Source organism: Asterias rubens, chromosome 7 (assembly GCF_902459465.1).
Source record: "Asterias rubens chromosome 7, eAstRub1.3, whole genome shotgun sequence".
NCBI lineage: Eukaryota > Metazoa > Echinodermata > Asteroidea > Forcipulatida > Asteriidae > Asterias > Asterias rubens.
The window spans coordinates 6,257,585-6,277,280 of NC_047068.1; the positions used below are offsets into that span (position 1 = coordinate 6,257,585).

Genomic DNA, 19,696 nt, shown 5'->3' on the forward strand with positions numbered 1-19,696 from the left:
AAAGTAAAAGGAAAACCATGCAGTTTCGAGGCATGTTTGTGTGGATCATTCATTCTACTTTTAAACCATCTTTCTAACCAATATGCATTTTATAACAAGCGGTTTCAAACGCTTGTCATGGACCAACTCGACCGATCCAAAGCAATGTGTCTCTTTAAGGAACAAAACAAATGATCCAGTGTCTGTGGTGATATAGTCATGCCCAAATGAGGATGAAATGTCCATTATTTTGTGGTACATGTAGTTCTAAATATTCTTACCCTCAGCTCAACCTCTTTCCCAAGTAGATCATACAGACTGGCTCCTTTAGTAGTAATCTGAGATGCTAGGAGCCGAGATGCTTTCAAGTCGGACACCTGGGATAGAGAATGATGAGACAAAAACATTTATTAGAGCAGGGGTTTTTTTTCTTCAAATATTTATCATCAAAATGGAAATAAAGAAAGTGTTAACTTATCCCTCAAAAAGTTTGAAATCCGCCAACAAAAATAAAATAAGCACAAAATGATGCTGTGTTGTTAAACAAAAAAAAACATGAAATAATTTAGTAAATGCCTCTACACAGTCAACCATCCTACTGTCAGACAATTCAATATCATCCACTTTGGTTTGGAATATTATATAAACTAAGCCAGCCTGTAATATGATATATCGGGTATGTACATCCAACAGAACACGGTCAACCCTCCTACTGTCAGATCCCTAAATCTCAGACAATAAAACTACAGGGTATGCCAACCTGCAATATGATATATCGGGTATGTACATCCAACAGAACACGGTCAACCCTCCTACTGTCAGATCCCTAAATCTCAGACAATAAAACTACAGGGTATGCCAACCTGCAATATGATATATCGGGTATGTACATCCAACAGAACACGGTCAACCCTCCTACTGTCAGATCCCTAAATCTCAGACAATAAAACTACAGGGTACGCCAACCTGCAATATGATATATCGGGTATGTACATCCAACAGAACACGGTCAACCCTCCTACTGTCAGATCCCTAAATCTCAGACAATAAAACTACAGGGTATGCCAACCTGCAATATGATATATCGGGTATGTACATCCAACAGAACACGGTCAACCCTCCTACTGTCAGATCCCTAAATCTCAGACAATAAAACTACAGGGTATGCCAGCCTGTAATATGATATATCGGGTATGTACATCCAACAGAACACGGTCAACCCTCCTACTGTCAGATCCCTAAATCTCAGACAATAAAACTACAGGGTATGCCAACCTGCAATATGATATATCGGGTATGTACATCCAACAGAACACGGTCAACCCTCCTGTTATTTATAACACTCCACTGCAGTCTTTCAGTTGCCCAGCAACACATACGCTAAGATGTAAACAAAAATATAAGTGTGTTTGCGAATGATTACTTGCTAATTTGATTGAAATTAAGCTCAAAGCTTTTCTCATCTCTTAATAAATAATGATTGACTTTATGTTTATTCAAGGCCATATCTCGCTGAAAACACCTTCCGCAACGTATCACGTTTCGTTTCACTTATCCACAAAGTACATCTATGATGCGTGTGGCGTGAAGACAATTACAGCATCCTGTTACTCCTCTCTCTTTTTTTTGTCTTTGCTCGTCAAAGTTTTTGCTTAGCTGCATGAGATGACTTTTCCATATATGTTACATTTGTTTCAAAATTCTGAATTAAGTACATGAAAAGTTTGAAGTATGAAACAGTTAGGAGCGACTGATTGTTGCTGTCGTTCAGAACGACTCTGTTTCAGAGGTCGAACTTGTCATGAGCCAAGCCAATCTAAATGTTATGTTATGTTCACCTGTCTGAAACAAAAAGTTATTTGGGTCGACCTAGAGTTGCTCCTAATCTATTTGGTTCGTCGCGACTCTGCTGCGCCTATCTAAAACGGTTGTTACTTGTTTTACCATTTTATGTTGTCCTGCGGACTGTTCATGTCTTTTAACGCATTACCTCCACATGAACGATTCCAACAAAATAGGTAAATCCGTTAAAAGTAGGTGATAAATTGGTTTTTGCCAACTACGGTAGGCTGATCTAAATTTATATAGAAAGATAAAATAAAAGACAGATGTGAAAGTTTCAGCTGAATCAAGTGTCGACTTGCTGAGAAAGCAGCAAAAAACTGGCTCAGTATTTTTTACAAGAGTTTTAAAGCCATTGGACACTTTCGTGTATCACAACTTATATATAAAACAAAAAACCTGTGAAAATTTAGGCTCAATCGGTCATCGGAAGAAAATAACGGGAAAAGCCACCCTTGTTTCCGCATGTTTCGCAGTGTCATGAAATGTGTTTAAAATAAATCCGTAATTCTCGATATCGAGAATTGATAATTGTTTTAATGTTTTCTCAAAAAGTAAAGCATTGCAGGGAATAATATTTCAAGAGAAGTCTTTCACCACTACCTTCTGTAAACCCTGTAAGTTATTTGTAAATCTGTGAACTTTTATTTTTTTTTCTGTTCCGAAAGTGTATAATGGCTTTAAATTCATCCATCCAAGTTCGTGTGACAACTGATCTTTGGTCACAGACAGACACCATGCATAAATCGTTTCTGAGAAGAAAAAAAATCAATTAGTCAAATGTCCCAAAAGATTAAAGAAGTTTCCAATTTCCTCACATTCGTCACAGAGAAGCCCCCCCCCCCCCCACCAAGTAGAAAATGCCCTGGTGCCCTTGCCCTGTAAAACGCCTATGATAATTTGACTATTACGAGGCATTTGCACAATCGTTAATGTTTTCAAGAAAAATGTGCAAACAATGCAAACAGCCCCGCTTCTTCTTCTAAACACAACCCACAGCGATGTTGTTACATTCAAATATCCATCATCGCCAACACACATGCAGATGGATAAAATAACAATGCTGTCATAACTGACAAGAACAGGAAAAAAAGCTTATAAATGCTCCTGGCATAGAAAACCCATTAACTAAGTCCGTTTATTTGTGCACTGCATAGCATAGACAATGACAGTAATCAAATTTTGCCTGGAGAGTAATGGATAAAATTCCTGGCATTACTGCTGAGGGGGGAGGGGGTTTGTTTTATAAACATTTAAAGAACTACCAAATTGAACTTCTAAAGGATGTCTGCCAGTTTCATGCACACTAGAAGTTCTTTTTTAAATACATGTGTCTGTCGCTTGAAGGCACTGGACACCTTTGGTAATTTTCAAAGACCACTCACTTTGACAGTGTTCTATATCCCTGAATGCAAACATAACATCTACAAAAAAACGCATTCTAACTGAAGAGCACCTACTGCCTGAAAAATGCTTTCAAGAATATTACCAGTTTAAAGAGAATTGACACTGACTTAAATCAAAGATTAAAAAGCGCCGCAAGGCGCAAGATGCGGAACTCGGGCTGGAATGTGAAATCCCACTGGACGCCATTTCGGCAAATAACTCTTTTGCTACAACAGTAGATCAGTGCAGATCAGTGCAGACAATGACCATTCCTATCAATGGGAAACAAAACATTCACTTGCTGAAATGGCGCCCATGCGTATTTCACGTTCCAACAATAGATAAAGCTTCAGTTCCGCATCTTCTGCCTTGCGGCGCTCTATAATCTTTGCTTAAATACAATCATTTTCTACACCTGCGAGCCTGTGTTTTTTTAAAAGGGAAAGGCACCAAGGCATTTTCTTTTTGTAAAGGGCACCGTATGGGGAAATTTTAAATTTCTACTGAAGCATTTCAAGGGCACCAAAGCAATGACCAGGGGGGATGGAGGCAATCACTTTTGTTGCCTCCGTGAAGTATTAGGCCTGCATCTGTTACGGATGTGTCGCTCAACTCAAGATCATCTTGGGTGGTGGCCCATGAGATTCTGATCGGAAGGAATCATTCAAAGTGACAACCAAAAGTTCTGTATACGCGGAGGATGACTGGAGAGGAGGGGAGGAAGGGTGTAAGTAGAGCTTGGAAGTAAACATTATTCTTCCAGGAATAGCCCGTTGATATGACAGAACTTGACGATATACCTACATCGTGTATACAACCAGGAAGAAAAGATAATAAATATATTGTATCGGGCAGCCAGGACTGTACCAACAATCTCTCAGATGACCTTTTGCTAAAAATAGTAATCAAAGATAAATGTGCCATTTATCTTTCTGAAAATAACCGCTTGAATGGTTTTAGAGACTGTGGCAATCGCTGACCAGATGGTCATCTCCGAGAAATCTGTGATGGCTTTGAGATGGTGGAGAGCAGGGGCTTTTCTCAAACCTCGACTTGGGTTCCCGCTCAGGCTCTGCATGTTGATGTCTGTGCAATACGCGCTGAAAATGCAGGTTTTTTATAGGCCTAGCTGCCTACACAGCACACAGAGCCTAAGCCTGAGCCCAAGCCTAAGCCAAGGTTTCAGAAAGGCCCTAGGCCTTATACTTCACAGAGGCACTGAGTGAAGGCACATGCCTCCATTGCCCCCTGGTCATTGCCTTGGTGCCCTTGAAATGCTCCAGTAGAACTTTACAATTTCTTCAAAGGGTGCCCTTTACCAAAGAGAAAATGCCTTGGTGCCCTTGCCCTTTCAAAAATGAAGCATACAGGCTTGCAAGGGGCAAAAGGGGCCCTACTCCTGGGGCTGAAATTGGGTTACCCTCTTCATAGTCTGTAAGGATGCAGGCTTGGGTATCATACACTAGGAGCCTGGTTGGTAGAGCATTAAAATGCACTACTTTTCCAACTGTTTTTGAAGTAATTAGGGTTAAGTGCCTTGCTCAAGAGCACAAGTGTCATGACCGGGATTCAAACCCACACTCTGCTACTGACAACACCAGAGCTTGGGTCAAGTGAACTAGACCACTCAGCCAGCGACAGGTGAGAGGGAAGGGTTAAGTGCCTTGCTCAAGAGCACAAGTGTCATGACCAGGATTCAAACCCACACTCTGCTGCTGACAACACCAGAGCTTGGGTCAAGTGAACTAGATTAGTCGGCCACAATCTGCTATAACGGATCGACCAATCAGAATTGAGGATTCAAGTTGCTTGAAGATAACATGTATTGAACTAAATCTTCCATAAAGAGGAAAACCTTGTAAAACTGACATAACGATGATCACTCACAAATATCAACATCCTCGGTTTAAGGGGAAAAAAGGCCGCACAGATTTCTTCTTCTACACAGATCTCTCCTTCCATTATCTCTCTGTGAGTGTATATGAAATGTTAACATTAAAGGCAGTAGACACTATTGGTAATTACTCAAAATAATTATAAGCATAAAACCTCACTTGGTAACAAGCAATGGAGAGCTATTGATAGTATAAAACATTGTGAGAAACGGCTTCCTCTCAAGTAACGCAGTTTTCGAAAAAGAAGCAATTTTCCACGAATTTGATTTCGAGACCTCAGAATAAGATTTTGGGGTCCTGAAATCAAGCATTAGAAAGCACACAACTTTGTGTGACAAGGGAGTTTTTTCTTCCATTACTGTCTCGCAACTTTGACAACCAATTGAGTTCAATTTTTTTTACAGGTTCACAGAGTGAGAAGACTAGTCTTTGACAATTACCAATAGTGTCCAGTGTCTTTAAACACTTGATATTACCTAGAGAATAGTCTCAGTCTAGTAAACAAGGTAAACAACCCTACTTTAGCAGTAGAGTTAACCTAGTTCAAATATTGGCAAATACTTTCACAAAGATGGGAAGAATTTCCTATCGTGCAGCAAGTGCAGTATGGTGTGCTGGGTATCAACCTATCTCAAGTTAGGAAAGTGCTTACCGCGGAAGGTAAAAACAGGCCTTTGAATAATTTTATTTCAGGATTTGATAAAAATGCACTTAAGAGTCACTATGAATATAAATATAAATAGTAAACTTGCAGGTACAACCATGAGTAAGAAGGAGTGGTGGCTCTAAAAAGAGCCGGTTTGGTCTTGATGTTTCAAACAGTAAACTCTGCTCATCTTCAGGAGAATGGGAAATGGGGAATGGGACCAAATGTGGTCAATAAGTCAAGTGGTTTATATCAAGCGGTTTATTTACAATATAAACTAGTTAAAACACAGGATGCGGCCTCAAAAAAGGATGAGGGAGGGAACGATCAACTCATATTTGTTTTTATTTGGCCATAAGTCTCTAGAATCAAAAACCCTTTCCTTATTTATTCCAGGCATTTTTGCCATTAATTGACACATTCCTAATCAGCAATATCCCACGTTTACATTTGGAGTCAATGTTCTTCCATTGATGAGGGGGGGGGGGGTTGAGTTGCTCCATGATTTAATCAAACACCAAGGTTCGGTCATGGACGGCACACCAATGCCTGTATGCACGTTCTCGTCTGCGAATTGTTTACTCCTTCATTTACTTTCAGACAATTTGTCCATGGTGACTGACACATGCTGATGTGTTTCTGTTAACTCAAGGGTTGGGAAAAGGCCTACGTGAAGAATAGGCCCAAGGGTCACTTTTCAATCACGTTGAAGATGACTTTTAGTGGTCAGTCTGGTTACAGAAAATGAGGTTTTATTGTCAATTTCAATTGTTGAGAAGTACAAACACTTTCAATGACAACCCTGAACCCCCCACCTCCTCAGCAGCGTTATGAAATGGAAATTGCGCAAGAAGCACAAAATCAGCTAATAAATTGAGCCCTAGAGCGCTTAATGGTGAAGCAATCAAACATATTAAATCCCTTAATGATCCAATTGTCAATTTAAGATACAGAATTCTTCATTCTCTCCAGCTGACAGCTTGATGACTTAGCATGTTTTCTAAATGTTGGGTTGTTTTGGAGGACATTTTTTGTTTCTTTGGTTACTCTTCTGCACACAGAATACTTTGATTCAAGATTTATATAAACATCATAAATCATACCCCCCTCCCATGTTCAGCTGCCGCCTCTTAACAAAAACAACTTCAAACCACAAAACTAAAAGTAAAACTATCCCAGGAATTAATCAATCCTACAGCACATAGCATCAGTTTTTTTGTTTGGAAAGCTCCCGCCAATAAATCAAACCTTGAATCGCTTGTGGTTTCTTGATTGAAAGTGATTGCAGGAGTAATGGTGCCCTATACTCCCCCCCCCCCAAAAAAAAAAAGAAAAAAAAAAATGAATGATGTTACCAAATGTTGCCTGGCCTGAAGAGTCAGTTACCCCAGACTGTTGATAGCGCGTGTAGGTATTGTGATTACGAATACATTAGGACCTAATTTCATGGCTCTGCTTTTACCGTAAGCAAAGAATCAGCGCTTAGGCATAAACAAAAATTTTGTTATGTTGGCGTAACCCGACCTACCCTAAAACACAGACGACCCCGGATATTTTTACTTTTTCAAGGGAAGAAATTTATTTTTAGAGTTGAACAAAGAATTGACTAGAGTGGGATTCAAACCAACGACCTCCGGATTAACGCGCCGGGAAGAATTTTAATGATCAAAATCTATTAAAGACATACAAATAAAATAAATGTCATCAAGAGTTTAAAAATATACTATTTGTTGTGTGTAGCCTTGTTTCCTTTTGTTATCGTATCGGCTAAAACAATTAGAAAACATGTAATTTTCATTGCTGGGAGGGGAAAAAAAAAAAACCCTACCTACCTACCCTATTTTGGGGGCCCGTTACGCCAACATAACATTTGTTTTAATGCATTATAGAAGCTTGGAATTCCGCGCTTACATTACGCATTTTTCAAGGGTTAGCAGGGAATTTTAACCTTAACGCATGCGTAGGCGACTTTACTAGGCACATTCTATGCTTAAACAGCTAGCTCAAAAATTCTGCGCTTGCACAATAAGGGGATGAAAGGTAATTGTACACTTAATTCTGCCATATGCAGAGCAATGAAATTGGGTCCAGTGGATGCAGTCTAAGTCAAGTTGTCCAGAGTGTGAGGAAATTGAACTTTATTATCAGCCATCTTGAATTTTTCCCATGGCATCAATGTAACCAAACCGAGGCTGGAAGAACAAAATAGTCTGGTTCCTATTTGCAAAATGATTATGAGCATTCATTATTGTTATTCGATACAAGAAACATGACCAAGGTGGAGACAGCATGATAAAGGTCTATAATATAATGCTAGACGTCATTATTCTATGATAGCTTTGACTTTTGAGTAGGTCCCACAGACCCCTTGCAATACACATAACGTACTCACATGTGCCTATCCTGGGTGTTATTTTTTGTGTCAAAATCGCATACAAACATGCACAAAATAACGCCCGCTGTTCGGAGGCGAGTTCTGTATTGTAATAATAATAATAATAATAATAATAATAATAATAATAATAATAATAATAATAATAATAATAATAATAATAATAATAATAATAATAATAATAATAATAATAATAATAATAAAAATAATAATATTAATAATAATAAAAATAATAATAAGACTTGTAATGCGCACGTATCCACCCTGCTGGGTGTAAGACATCAACAGCTCCCCTTGCATAACGCAAAACTCTACAGCTCTGATGAGGTCACGTTTTTAGGCACATAGATCAGCTATTGTCCAATGATCTGCCTTTGTTTTGAGAGTGACATCATGCAATGGGTCTTAAATCTGATTGAGCAACCTCGCGCTCAGTGGCGTCACTAAGGAGACACCCTTGATGTCTGTATGCAGACAAGTTTGCAACAGAATTCAGTTTATTCTGTGTACACAAGGTGATTCATGTTGTTTAAAATACGCGACAAAAATAAATTGGAGTCGTCAGGAAATAATAGAAATAAAAGCATACGTTTAGAAGAATTTAGAAGGTGTGAAGTAATATTTAAAAATTAAAGAAATTGTTTGCGGCACGTTATCTGTTTCACATCTGAAATTACTGTTAAAAAAAAGCTTGATTTATGAGATTGGAAGGGTTATGCAAGGTTGTGTTTTGGTGTACAGGGAATTGAATGTATGCAAACGAGTTTACATCCTTGACATTATCAGTTCATAAATCAGTTCATTGGTCTTCTTGATTGAATTATTATAAAAGGCATAGGGTTATATCATGTCATAAGAATTCAATATAGGTTTGGATGTGTTCCCTGGTTATACAGTAGAAACAGATTGTAGCTTTATGGACAAGTTTGCGGTAACACCATGTAATGACTATCTCTAATGAGTTGGGGTGATTCTGAAAAGAACCGTTATTTCAAACTCGACGTAAGCCACACGCCGACAAGCCAACCATGCCACCAGGTTATTGGTTCAAATCCTGCTCTCCTCAGTTTTTCTTTGTTTAAACCAAACATAATTAAAACTTAATACAAGTAGTCGATTTCATGAAACGCTAGGATTGATCCTATCTCGAGTAACTCGTCCTAACTTAGGATTAATCTTAAGGTCTGCATGCTACAATGCAGGGTTAGGATTCGTCCTAAGTCCTCAGATTAATCTTAAGTCAGGAAGAGTTTGGTGAAATCGACGGCTGATCAGTTTCTCTTGTTTAGACTCTGACACTAAAAACTTTTATCCAAGGAGGAAGAAGGAATGGGGAATGGGGCTGTCGGTTTCTCTATACAGTAATCAGGTAAATCTGTCAGTGTATATACAAGCGTACATTTCCAAGTTTACAAAGTACATTGCATTTATACAAGTGTGAGATACATTTAAATGTTTATCAACTGCAAGCATGAGATAAACATCACGCATCTGATCAAGATGCCCCCATAAATTGACACAAAACTCAGTTGAGCACTCTTAAGTTTTTTCTTTGTGTTTCCGGTTTCAAACCTACGTCATGTCTGACAAAATGATTGCAAGTCACTCCTCAGTACAACTAGATCCTTGATTAGTAGTGGTTTCAAGCGTGGTGAGCAAAATCTAAGACGCAAATGATGAGAGAGGCAAATGAGGGGTGGTTTAGAATCCAATTTTCTCACAAGCACAGTAATGAATCACAGCTTAAACATGTTAAAGGCAGTGGACACTATTGGTAATTACTCAAAATAATTATTAGCATATAAACTTACTTGGTAATGAGTAATAGGGAGAGGTTGATAGTGTAAAACATTGTGAGAAACGACTCCCTCTGAAGTAATATAGTTTTCAATCCAACTATCTGACTATTCTATAACCTTCACTGTGGTTTTAAACAACGATTTCAAACCATGGTTGTGGCCCTTGCCATAAAGAAACAAGTCGGAGGCGCTTGCAACCCTTTGAAGGTGCTACATAAATTGTCTCTCATTTTTTACAAATTTCAAAAACCTGTCTTAAGAAATTATAATAATGACATGCATGTCTTAAAAAATGTGTCTCTTTGTTAAAGTACCTTGAATACCTTTTTGGTTTCTACGCGCACTATGTGACCCCTTTATTATAGATATACAGTTAGGCAGAACTAAAGATTTCTGCAAAGAGCTGCTGTGAATTTGAATGCTGTCTTGGACAGATCGATAAATTAAATAGAGCGGTAGGAGATGGCAGTCACTCTGATGCAAAACAAACAGGTACATTGACTCCTTCATACCATACTCTGTCCATCTCCTCAATGATCAGCCTAAACGTAAATTGCTTTCTTCTGAAATATTGTTTAAAAATTTATCTATTTCATACTCAGTATATTTTAAATTGTGTGTAATTGTTTTGGGTATTGCATATATGCAAGGAAATTTTCCTTCATGGAAGGACCGCTAAAAAGAGTTGAATTAAAACAATTAATTATAAGTACTTTCAAATGACTGACAAAGTATTTTTTTTTTTTTAAATTAAAAATACAAACCCGCCAAAACAAACACAACAAATAAACAGTCTCACAATTTATCACAAACAAAAACAGACTCGGAGACAAGAAAGGAAATAAATTTTGTAATGGGTTTGTTTGAGACTAATTAAATACTAAATTTAAAAAAAAAAAACACACATTGTTTTGACTTTTAAAATTTAATAATTTTGGGTTGAACAAAGAAAACTTGAGAACAGCGAACTTTGAACAAACAACCTCCGCATTAATGTGCCAGCACTCTATCAACGGAGCTATCTAGCTCTACATGTTTGTTTGTTAGACCGTGTTCCCATTGGATCCACAATTGCGAGATCAGGATCCCACAACAAGATTAGTTGCAGGCGTGAAACTGCGGTCGCATTCCCACTTGAGTATGATTGCGCATTGATCCTCCTTTTTAGGAACGGTAGTGGGTTCAAAAGAACACTGTTTAGCTAGCAAATTGTGGGGTCTGATCGCTCTTTGCGTTCCCACTAGACTTTTGATCACAATTAATCCAAAACGCCGATCAGATCCCGCTTGAATCCTACTCCCGAGGAGGATCAAAATTGCCCGGTCAGATCCTGATCGCCCTCGCGTTCCTACTGGAGCTTCTTTCTCTTTGATCGCCCTTTGATCGCCCTTTCGGGGTCTTGATCGCCCTTTCCTCGAATTGGGACATCAATGCGGGGTCCAGTGGGAACGGGGTCTTTGTGGTCTCTCTATTTTGTAAATTCCTATGTGGGGAAAGATTGTGAACATAGATAGCTCAGTTGGTGGAGCGCCAAAACATTAATTCCAGAATTTGCTGGTTCAAATCCTGCTCGAGTAAAACTTTCTTTGATTCAACCACCCCATATGATTACAAACTTTCCCAGTCAGGTTTCTCTTGTGGTATATTATTTTAAATTTATTCTCTAAATCCAAAGCCTATCAAACATCAGATAACACCAAGGCTAAAAGAGATTCTACGCTGAATACAACATTCTGTAGCTTCAACCTCGAGTCATGGTTAAAAGCAAAGTATTTCTTATGGATTTTGGAACTGTTCGATTGCGTTTCATCCTATATAAATGTAGATGTATACAAACAAACCAATGTGAAAATTTCCTTTCAAATAATTGTTTGAGATATCGCCGAAAGTTCGACTCGAATATGTTCATGCAGAAGAGAGTAATCCCTGACAATCTGATAAGCGTTACGGTACTGCTCTCAGAGTTAAGTTTTGGGGCATACAAAATTTGATACATTTTTACATAACCACACTAATAGTGGCTTCTTATATAGCGCTCAGGTCCGTCATGGCGCTTCAACATTATTACCCCTGGTCAATTGGCCTTAAATCATTCCTTAAACCATCTTAGCTCCCTGTGAAGTATACAGCTCGGCCGCAAATATGTAGCGCAATCAAGGCTAATCAATCACAAGAACCAACTCTGCCCTCACAGGTACCCATTTACCCCTGGGTGGAGAGAAGCAATTCTAGTGTAGTGTCTTGCTCAGGTACACAAGTGGCACGACCAGGATTCGAACCTATACTCTGCTGAACAGAATCACCACAGCTTGAATTCGGTGCTCTTATCCGCTCGGCCACGACACTACTTTGAAGTGAAATGTTTCATACTACAAAAAAAGCTGCTGTAGTCTTCTAACCCAAAGTTTTTATTGCCATTAATTTTAAGAGTGATTGTCAAAACTTCCCTTTAATGTACTTGTCTTTGCTTTGGATTAACATCTACAAAGACGTTGAGCAATGATCCAAACCTTGGAACAAGCTTCCTTTATCTCTCATGTTGCATTATTCCATTTCAGTGAGTTCCAGAGGAGAAATTAACGGAATAAATCAAAAACCTAGTACAGCTAGATATTCTGATTACCTTTGCTAGTGTACTACTCGGGGAAAAAAACACGACAAACCATTGATGGGGAGAGAGAAGTTTTCTGGATGCCGCACCTAGGCTTTGGAACTCTCTACCTGAAACTTGCAATCTCACTTGGCATATTCAAGAACAGTTTAAAAACTCATCTGCATTTAAAGAAGCATTTTGATAACTCTATTTTCTAATTATGTGGTGTCAGGGAGTCTTAAATAGTAAACTTGCGGATACAACCATACGCTGTACTGTAGTATCTCTTTTGAGGGAGGGTTGGCTCTGAAAAGAGCCGGTGTGGTCTTGACGTTTCAACTAGTACACTCTGCCTGCTTCAGGAGAAGAAACATTGAGACCACACTGGCTCTTTTCAGAGCCAACACTCCCACAAAACAGATACTACATACATGGTTGTACCTGCAAGTTAACTGTTTCGTACTACTTATTCTTAACACCAAGCAAAGCTTCAAACACCATTTATGTGATGTCACTTGAATGTTCCCAGTCAAAAAGCTTTCCGTGCAGCAGGGTCAATGATTTGGAGCAATCATCCTCCTGTCATTTATTTCATCTCCATTTCAAATAAGCACTTAAGACTTACCCCTATCCATGTGTATTTCTTATGTGCGTTATGATCTTGATGGAATAGCGCTTTACATGTTTTAAAGTGTTATTGTTAATGGATCATCAAACTTGATGAACTTTGAACACCCTCGCCAGTCAGTCATTGATAAAGATCGTGATCTCCCAAGGCTTATTCCGCATGCTGATCTGACAAGGGTCAATGTCTTTTTTGAATGCAATTGTCTACTAAAATTCCTTATACAGCCCTGATAGTTCACATGGGGCGGCAACACAGCCCTGATAGTTCACATGGGACAATGGAGGCAATTGACTCAATATGCCCCTCACTTGCCTTGGTGCCCCTTGAAACGTTCTAGTAGATAGAAGAAAAACTATTAAAGTATTTTTTTATTGCCGTTAATTTGAAGAATGCTTTTTTTTTTTTAAACAGTCGTACCATTTCGTAAGGGTAAAACTACCTTGCCCTTAAAGGAATCCGGCCTGTTTTGTGAGTGTGTCTGATCAGCTTACTCTTGATGCCTGATTGTTTAATGAGTCTTTGTTGTAAATCACTAGAGTGCAATTATTTTTGCAAAATCTTCCTCAGGGAGTTGGGTGAAAGTGAAACGGATCCAGTTATGACATTTGTTACCTCACAGAAGGCCTGTTTTGTGAGTGTGTCTGATCAGCTTACTCTTGATGCCTGATTGTTTAATGAGTCCTTGTTGTAAATCACTAGAGTGCAATTATTTTTGCAAAATCTTCCTCAGGGAGTTGGGTGAAAGTGAAACGGATCCAGTTATGACATTTGTTACCTCACAGAAGGCCTGTTTTGTGAGTGTGTCTGATCAGCTTACTCTTGATGCCTGATTGTTTAATGAGTCCTTGTTGTAAATCACTAGAGTGCAATTATTTTTGCAAAATCTTCCTCAGCGAGTTGGGTGAAAGTGAAACGGATCCAGATATGACATTTGTTACCTCACAGAAGGCTGATAGAAAGAAGGTGAGTTTAAAGTGACTTTTATTATTTCTTTCTGTGCAAATGATTTAGCATTTTCTTAAAGAAAGAAAAAAGAATCCATGACCTGACCTTAAAGTGCACTGGGTTCTTTTACATGCGTTACATGTATAACACATGGGACCAACAGCTTAAAATCCCATCCGAAGGACGAAACAATGGTGAAGTGTCTTGCGTAAGGACACAAGTGTCATGGCTGGGGATTCGAACCCACACTCTACTGACCAGAAACACCAGCCGTCGATTTCACAAAACTCTTCCTAACTTAAGACTGATCTTAGGACTTACATGTAGGACGAGTCCCAACCCTGCACTGTAGCATTCAAACCTTAAGATTAAGACGAGTTACTTGACCTAACTCTTTGTGAAATCAACGGCAGAGTTTGACATGAATTCAGTGCTCTTAACCGCTCGGCCAGGACACTTCCACAGACTTACAGGACTGTTAGGACTATCAGGACTGTCAAATGACTGACAAAGCATAAATAACACAAAATAAAAACCCACTAAAACAAAGAAAAATCTGAGGTCTCAAAATCAAATTCGTGGAAACTTACTTCTTTCTCAAAAACTACGTTACTTTAAAGGGAGCCGTTTCTCACAATGTTTTATACTATCAAATCAACCTCTCCCCATTACTCGTTACCAAGTAAGGTTTTATGCTAATTATTATTTTGAGTAATTACCAATAGTGTCCAGTGCCTTAAAAGGGAAAGTACAGGTGTATACATTCTTTTTTTGTACCATTATGAAAGGCAAAACTGCCTTACCCTTATATGAATCCGGCCTGTTTTGTGAGTGTGTCTGATTTAGCTGACCCTCGATGTCTGACTGATTAATGAGTCCCTATATCACTAGAGTGCAATTATTTTTTGCAAATCCTCCTCAGTAAAGTAGATGGAAGTGATCTCTGTTATAACAAAATTATGATTGAGGAAAATAAAATTAGCTGATTGCAAACTGCTCACCAACAAAAAAAATAGTGCAAAGAATAGTTCCAAGGCCAGACATTACGACCCTGGCTGATAAAAGAGGGCTTTCAATATTAATCAAAACACGATCTCAAAAGAAAAATGGAGTTCCTCTGGAAATCATCATACATCACTTTAATGCAATTATTTATGCAAATCTTCCTGGGTGGAAGTAAAATGGATTACAGTTAAGACTTAGACATTATTACCTCACACATGGCTGCTAAAGAGGGTGTTCAATATTATTCATAGCACAATCTCAAAAGAAAAATAGAAACCCTCATGTTCGTGTACAACAACAAATACTAACTGTCAAGATTTTCTCCACAGAAGATACAAAAGAGATGGCAGACATATGTTGTAGGAGTGCTTTAAAGACAATGGACACTATTGGTAATTGTCAAAGACCAGTCTTCCCACTTGGTTTATCTCAACATATGCATACAATAACAAACCTGTGAAAATTTGAGCTTGATTGGTCGTCGGAGTTGCGAAATATTAATGAAAGAAAAAAACACCCTTGTCACACGAAGTTGTGTGATTTCAGATACTTATTCGAGACCTCAAATTCTAAACTTGAGGTCTCGAAATCAAATTTGTGGAAAATTACTTCTTTCTCGAAAACTACGTTACTTCAGAGGGAGCCGTTTCTCACAGTGTTATATACTATCAACCTCTCCCCATTACTCGTTAGCAAGTGAGGTTTTATGCTGATAATTATTTTAACTATTACCAATAGTGTCCACTGCCTTTAAATAATCCATTGGAGACCAAATTAGCTGCTACCCTATTGTAGCGAATAAGTCAACAACCTTTTTTTTTCACTAGACTTGTGTCCAAATAAAGAAACAACACAAGACATAAGAAGCTATAAATATGGTCTCAAAGTTCTAATTAGAATCCCTTCTCTTCTCTGGCCACTCAATATCATCCACAACAAAATGATGGAAGGCTTCCATAAAGAAATCATAACAATAATAATAAACGCACACAGTACATCTTTCAACCCTTTTACTGTCTGATCATTCAATCTCACCCACTAAACAAGGGCATGTTTGCTTCGTTTTTAAAAGGGCAATGGCACCAAGGCATTTCCTCCTTGGAAAAAGGCACCCTATGACGAAATTGTAAATTTCTACTGAATAATTTCAAGGGCACCAGGGCAATGACCAGATCCTTGCCATTTGGTCTTGTGTGTTGTATAAGTACAAGTAAGTTGTGTACTGCACGCAAAAGAACCCAGTGTACTTATTGCAAAGAGCAGGGGTGTATAGGATTTGAGGCATTGCATGGTGAGGTATTAATATACATTTGGTTTGCGGTAACACCATGTGTGTATCTACTTGCCAGGTAGAGTTGTTCTTAGGGAACTGTCTTGCTTTATTCTACTGCCGCGGAGTAGATAATCGGAGGTTCGGGAGACTTCTCAGTTCTGAAAAGAACTGTCCTGCTTTTTTACTATTACCAGGGCGGATGGTATAGAAAATAGACTGGACTACTACTTTGGCTTATAGGATCGTAATTAACTGTACTGCCGCGGAGTCAGTTCTGAATAGGTCTCAACGTTTGGACTAGGTAGCTCTAGTCATCGTCAGGACGATGACAAGAGATTACTAGAGGTAATAGTTAAAAAGCAGGACAGTTCTTTTCAGAACTAAGAAGTCTCCCGAACCCGCGGCAGTAGAATAGCAGCAAGATAGTTCCCTAAGAACAACTCTACCTGGCAAGTAGATACACACATGGTGTTACCGCAAACCAAATATATATTGATACCTCACCATGCAATGCCTCAAATGCTACAGTTATACTTGTGGACAAGTCGTTAAATATTTGTCACGGTGATAGCGTTGCGACTCTACTCCAAATCTCCTCGCGATTCCCGCGGTATTCTCGTGAGACTGCTGGCCCTGCGAGATTACTGCACTCACGACTACAGGCCCATTTAATGGGGAGTAGATGTAGGCAACCAGCAATTTGCGCGAGAGCTGTGATCTTGCGAGAGCACCGCCACAACTCGACTATCTCAACGCGGCAGACCATTAAAGACTTGACCTCAAGTCTAGGCTACAGTAGGAATAACCCAAGCTGTACAATAAATTAATTAAGTATGGTCAAAAATCATCCTTGTTGAATTTTCGTGCATTTTTGACATCCTCATGCTAAGCGCCCGGCAAGCCCCTGAGGAAACTGTCCACAGAGTACACCTCAAGACAAGATAGTCTCTTACCTTTGATGAGATGTCGAATGATAAAGATGAACCTCCATTTTCACCATCTTCTTCACCGTCTCCAACCTTGGTCCTCATCGCTCCGTAGAGAACCGATGTCACCTTGAGAAGCTCCTTGACAGCGTAACCGTCAGCTTGGTACAGCTTCTTGGTGTTAAGCTTGATGTGGGCTTTGGTTGCCTGGTGGATAAACAATCAACAAGGATAGTATTAAAGGCACTGGACACTATTGGTAATTACTCAAAATACTTGTAAGCATAAAAACTTACTTGGTAAAGAGCAATGGAGTATCGTTTATAGTTTAAAACATTGTGAGAAACGGCTCCCTCTGAAGCAACGTAGTTTTTGAGAAAGAAGTAATTTCTAAGTAAAACATTTGAATTGAACTTGAGACCTGCATCTGAAAGCACACAACTTGGTGTGACAAGGGTGTTTTTTTGTTTTCGCAACTTCGACGACCAATTGAGTTCAAATTTTCAAAGGTTTGTTACTTTGTGTATAAATGAGAAGAGAGAAGACTGGTGTTTGACAATTACCAAAGGTGTCCAGTGTCTTTAACGATCATCATGTTGTGTCCGTGCATGTACAGAGCACAGACGGTGCTCAGTGGCTTCATTTTGTCCGTTTTGTTTTTGTTCGTTTCCATTGTTGCACTTTTATTGCAATTCATTTTAGGAGTGATCACCCTTTGAACAATTATTTCCAAAAACGCTGTATGAATTTTGATGCTCCATTAAAAAAAAGGAATGAAAATGTCTTACCAATCATCTTTTTCTGTACCCGCCCCATAAATTAAACGAAACCGGATCACACAGCTACTCCTATCAATTCAATTTCCCTTACAAGGAAGCAGTGAACAGTAATTGAATTCTTCATTCTTCATTCTTCCAAAATAGATGAAGAGGGAACACAAAAGAATACAGAAACTGAAGTGCCATTTTGAAACCTAGATTGGAAATTTAATGTGATCATAACATTAAAGGCACTAAACACTCTACGGTAATTACTCAAAACGATTGTTCAGTATAAAAACTTACTTGGTAACGAGTAATGGGGAGCTGTTGATAGTATAAAACATTTTGAAAAACGGCTCCTTCTGAAGTAGCGTAGTTTTCGAGAAAGAAGTAATTTTCCCCGAATTTGATTTCGAGACAAGGTCTCGACATCAAGCATAACAGGTTTATTATTTTATGCATTTATGTTGGGATACACAAGTGATAACACTGGTCTTTGACGATTACCAAACATGTCCAGTGCCTTTAAATTGAAAAAAAAAAAAAAAAAAAAAAAAAAGCATTTGAAGGTAAACTCACCATAAACTGGGCCACAGATTTTATGAAAATAACTCGGTCTTGCTCTGTATCCGTGTCGATTGGTATATCAGCATTCGGATCGTACCTAGAAGGTAAAATCATTAAAAAACCAAAATTAATAAAGTGGACACTTCCTAAGTGCTTCAGTTTTAAAGGCAGTGAACACTACTGGTAATTACTCAAAATAATTATTATTGCAAAACCTTAAATTTTGGTAAGAGTAATGGGGAGAGGTTGATAGTATAAAACATTGTGAGAAACGGCTCCCTCTGAAGTTACGTAGTTTTCGAGAAAGAAGTAATTTTCCACGAATTTGATTTTGAGACCTCAGATTTAGAATTTGAGGTCTCGAAATCAAGCATCTGAAAGCACACAACTTTGTGTGCCAAGGGTATTTTTTTGCATAGTTATCTTGCAACTTTGATGACCAATCGGGCTCAAATTTTCACGGGTTTGTTATTTTATGCATTTGTTGAGATACACCAAGTGAAAAGACTGGTCTTTGACAATTACCAATAGTGTCCAATGTAAAAGGCTTGCGATGACACAATGTAAAAACTCTTTTGTGAGTAGTGGTGGCTCTGAGAAGAGTCGGTTTTATACGCTCGCTAGTTCTCCCATTTCTTTCATTATCATCTCGCGCAACTTTGACAGTTTTGTTGTTGTATGTATGTTAAGATACACCAAGTGAGAAGACTGATCTTTGACAATTACCAACAATGTCCAGTGTCTTTACATGTAAGTGTTCAAGGAGGGGTGAGAGTCAATGCTGACAAAACAATCTGAAACTTGGATCCAGGGCCCAAATTCATATAGCTGTTTACCGGTAAGCAAATTGTTGTGCTTACTGTAACAGAAAAAAATGTGCGATTCAAGCAGAAACGTATTTCACCATAATTTCTCAAGTAAGCAGAAAATTTTGAGGGGTGCATGCAAGTTTACCATTGCATTGTTACGTCACTCGTGTGCTTACCGCGGGTTAGTCAGAATTTACCCTTAATTACAGCAAACAGCTTTATAAAATAGAAATTCTGCTAAGGGACACTC

General features: G+C 38.6%; 1 protein-coding gene across 1 annotated transcript in view; it reads right to left on the reverse strand.

The window, feature by feature from the left end:
* LOC117292649 (clusterin-associated protein 1-like) overlaps window positions 1-19,696 on the reverse strand; it is a 40,410-nt gene that overhangs the window by 13,534 nt on the left and 7,180 nt on the right. The window contains exons 3-5 of the mRNA XM_033774781.1: window positions 18,650-18,734; window positions 17,337-17,516; window positions 261-356 (exon numbers count right to left, since the gene is read on the reverse strand). Coding sequence (XP_033630672.1) covers window positions 261-356; window positions 17,337-17,516; window positions 18,650-18,734 — 361 coding nt within the window. The remainder of the gene's footprint in view (window positions 1-260; window positions 357-17,336; window positions 17,517-18,649; window positions 18,735-19,696) is intronic.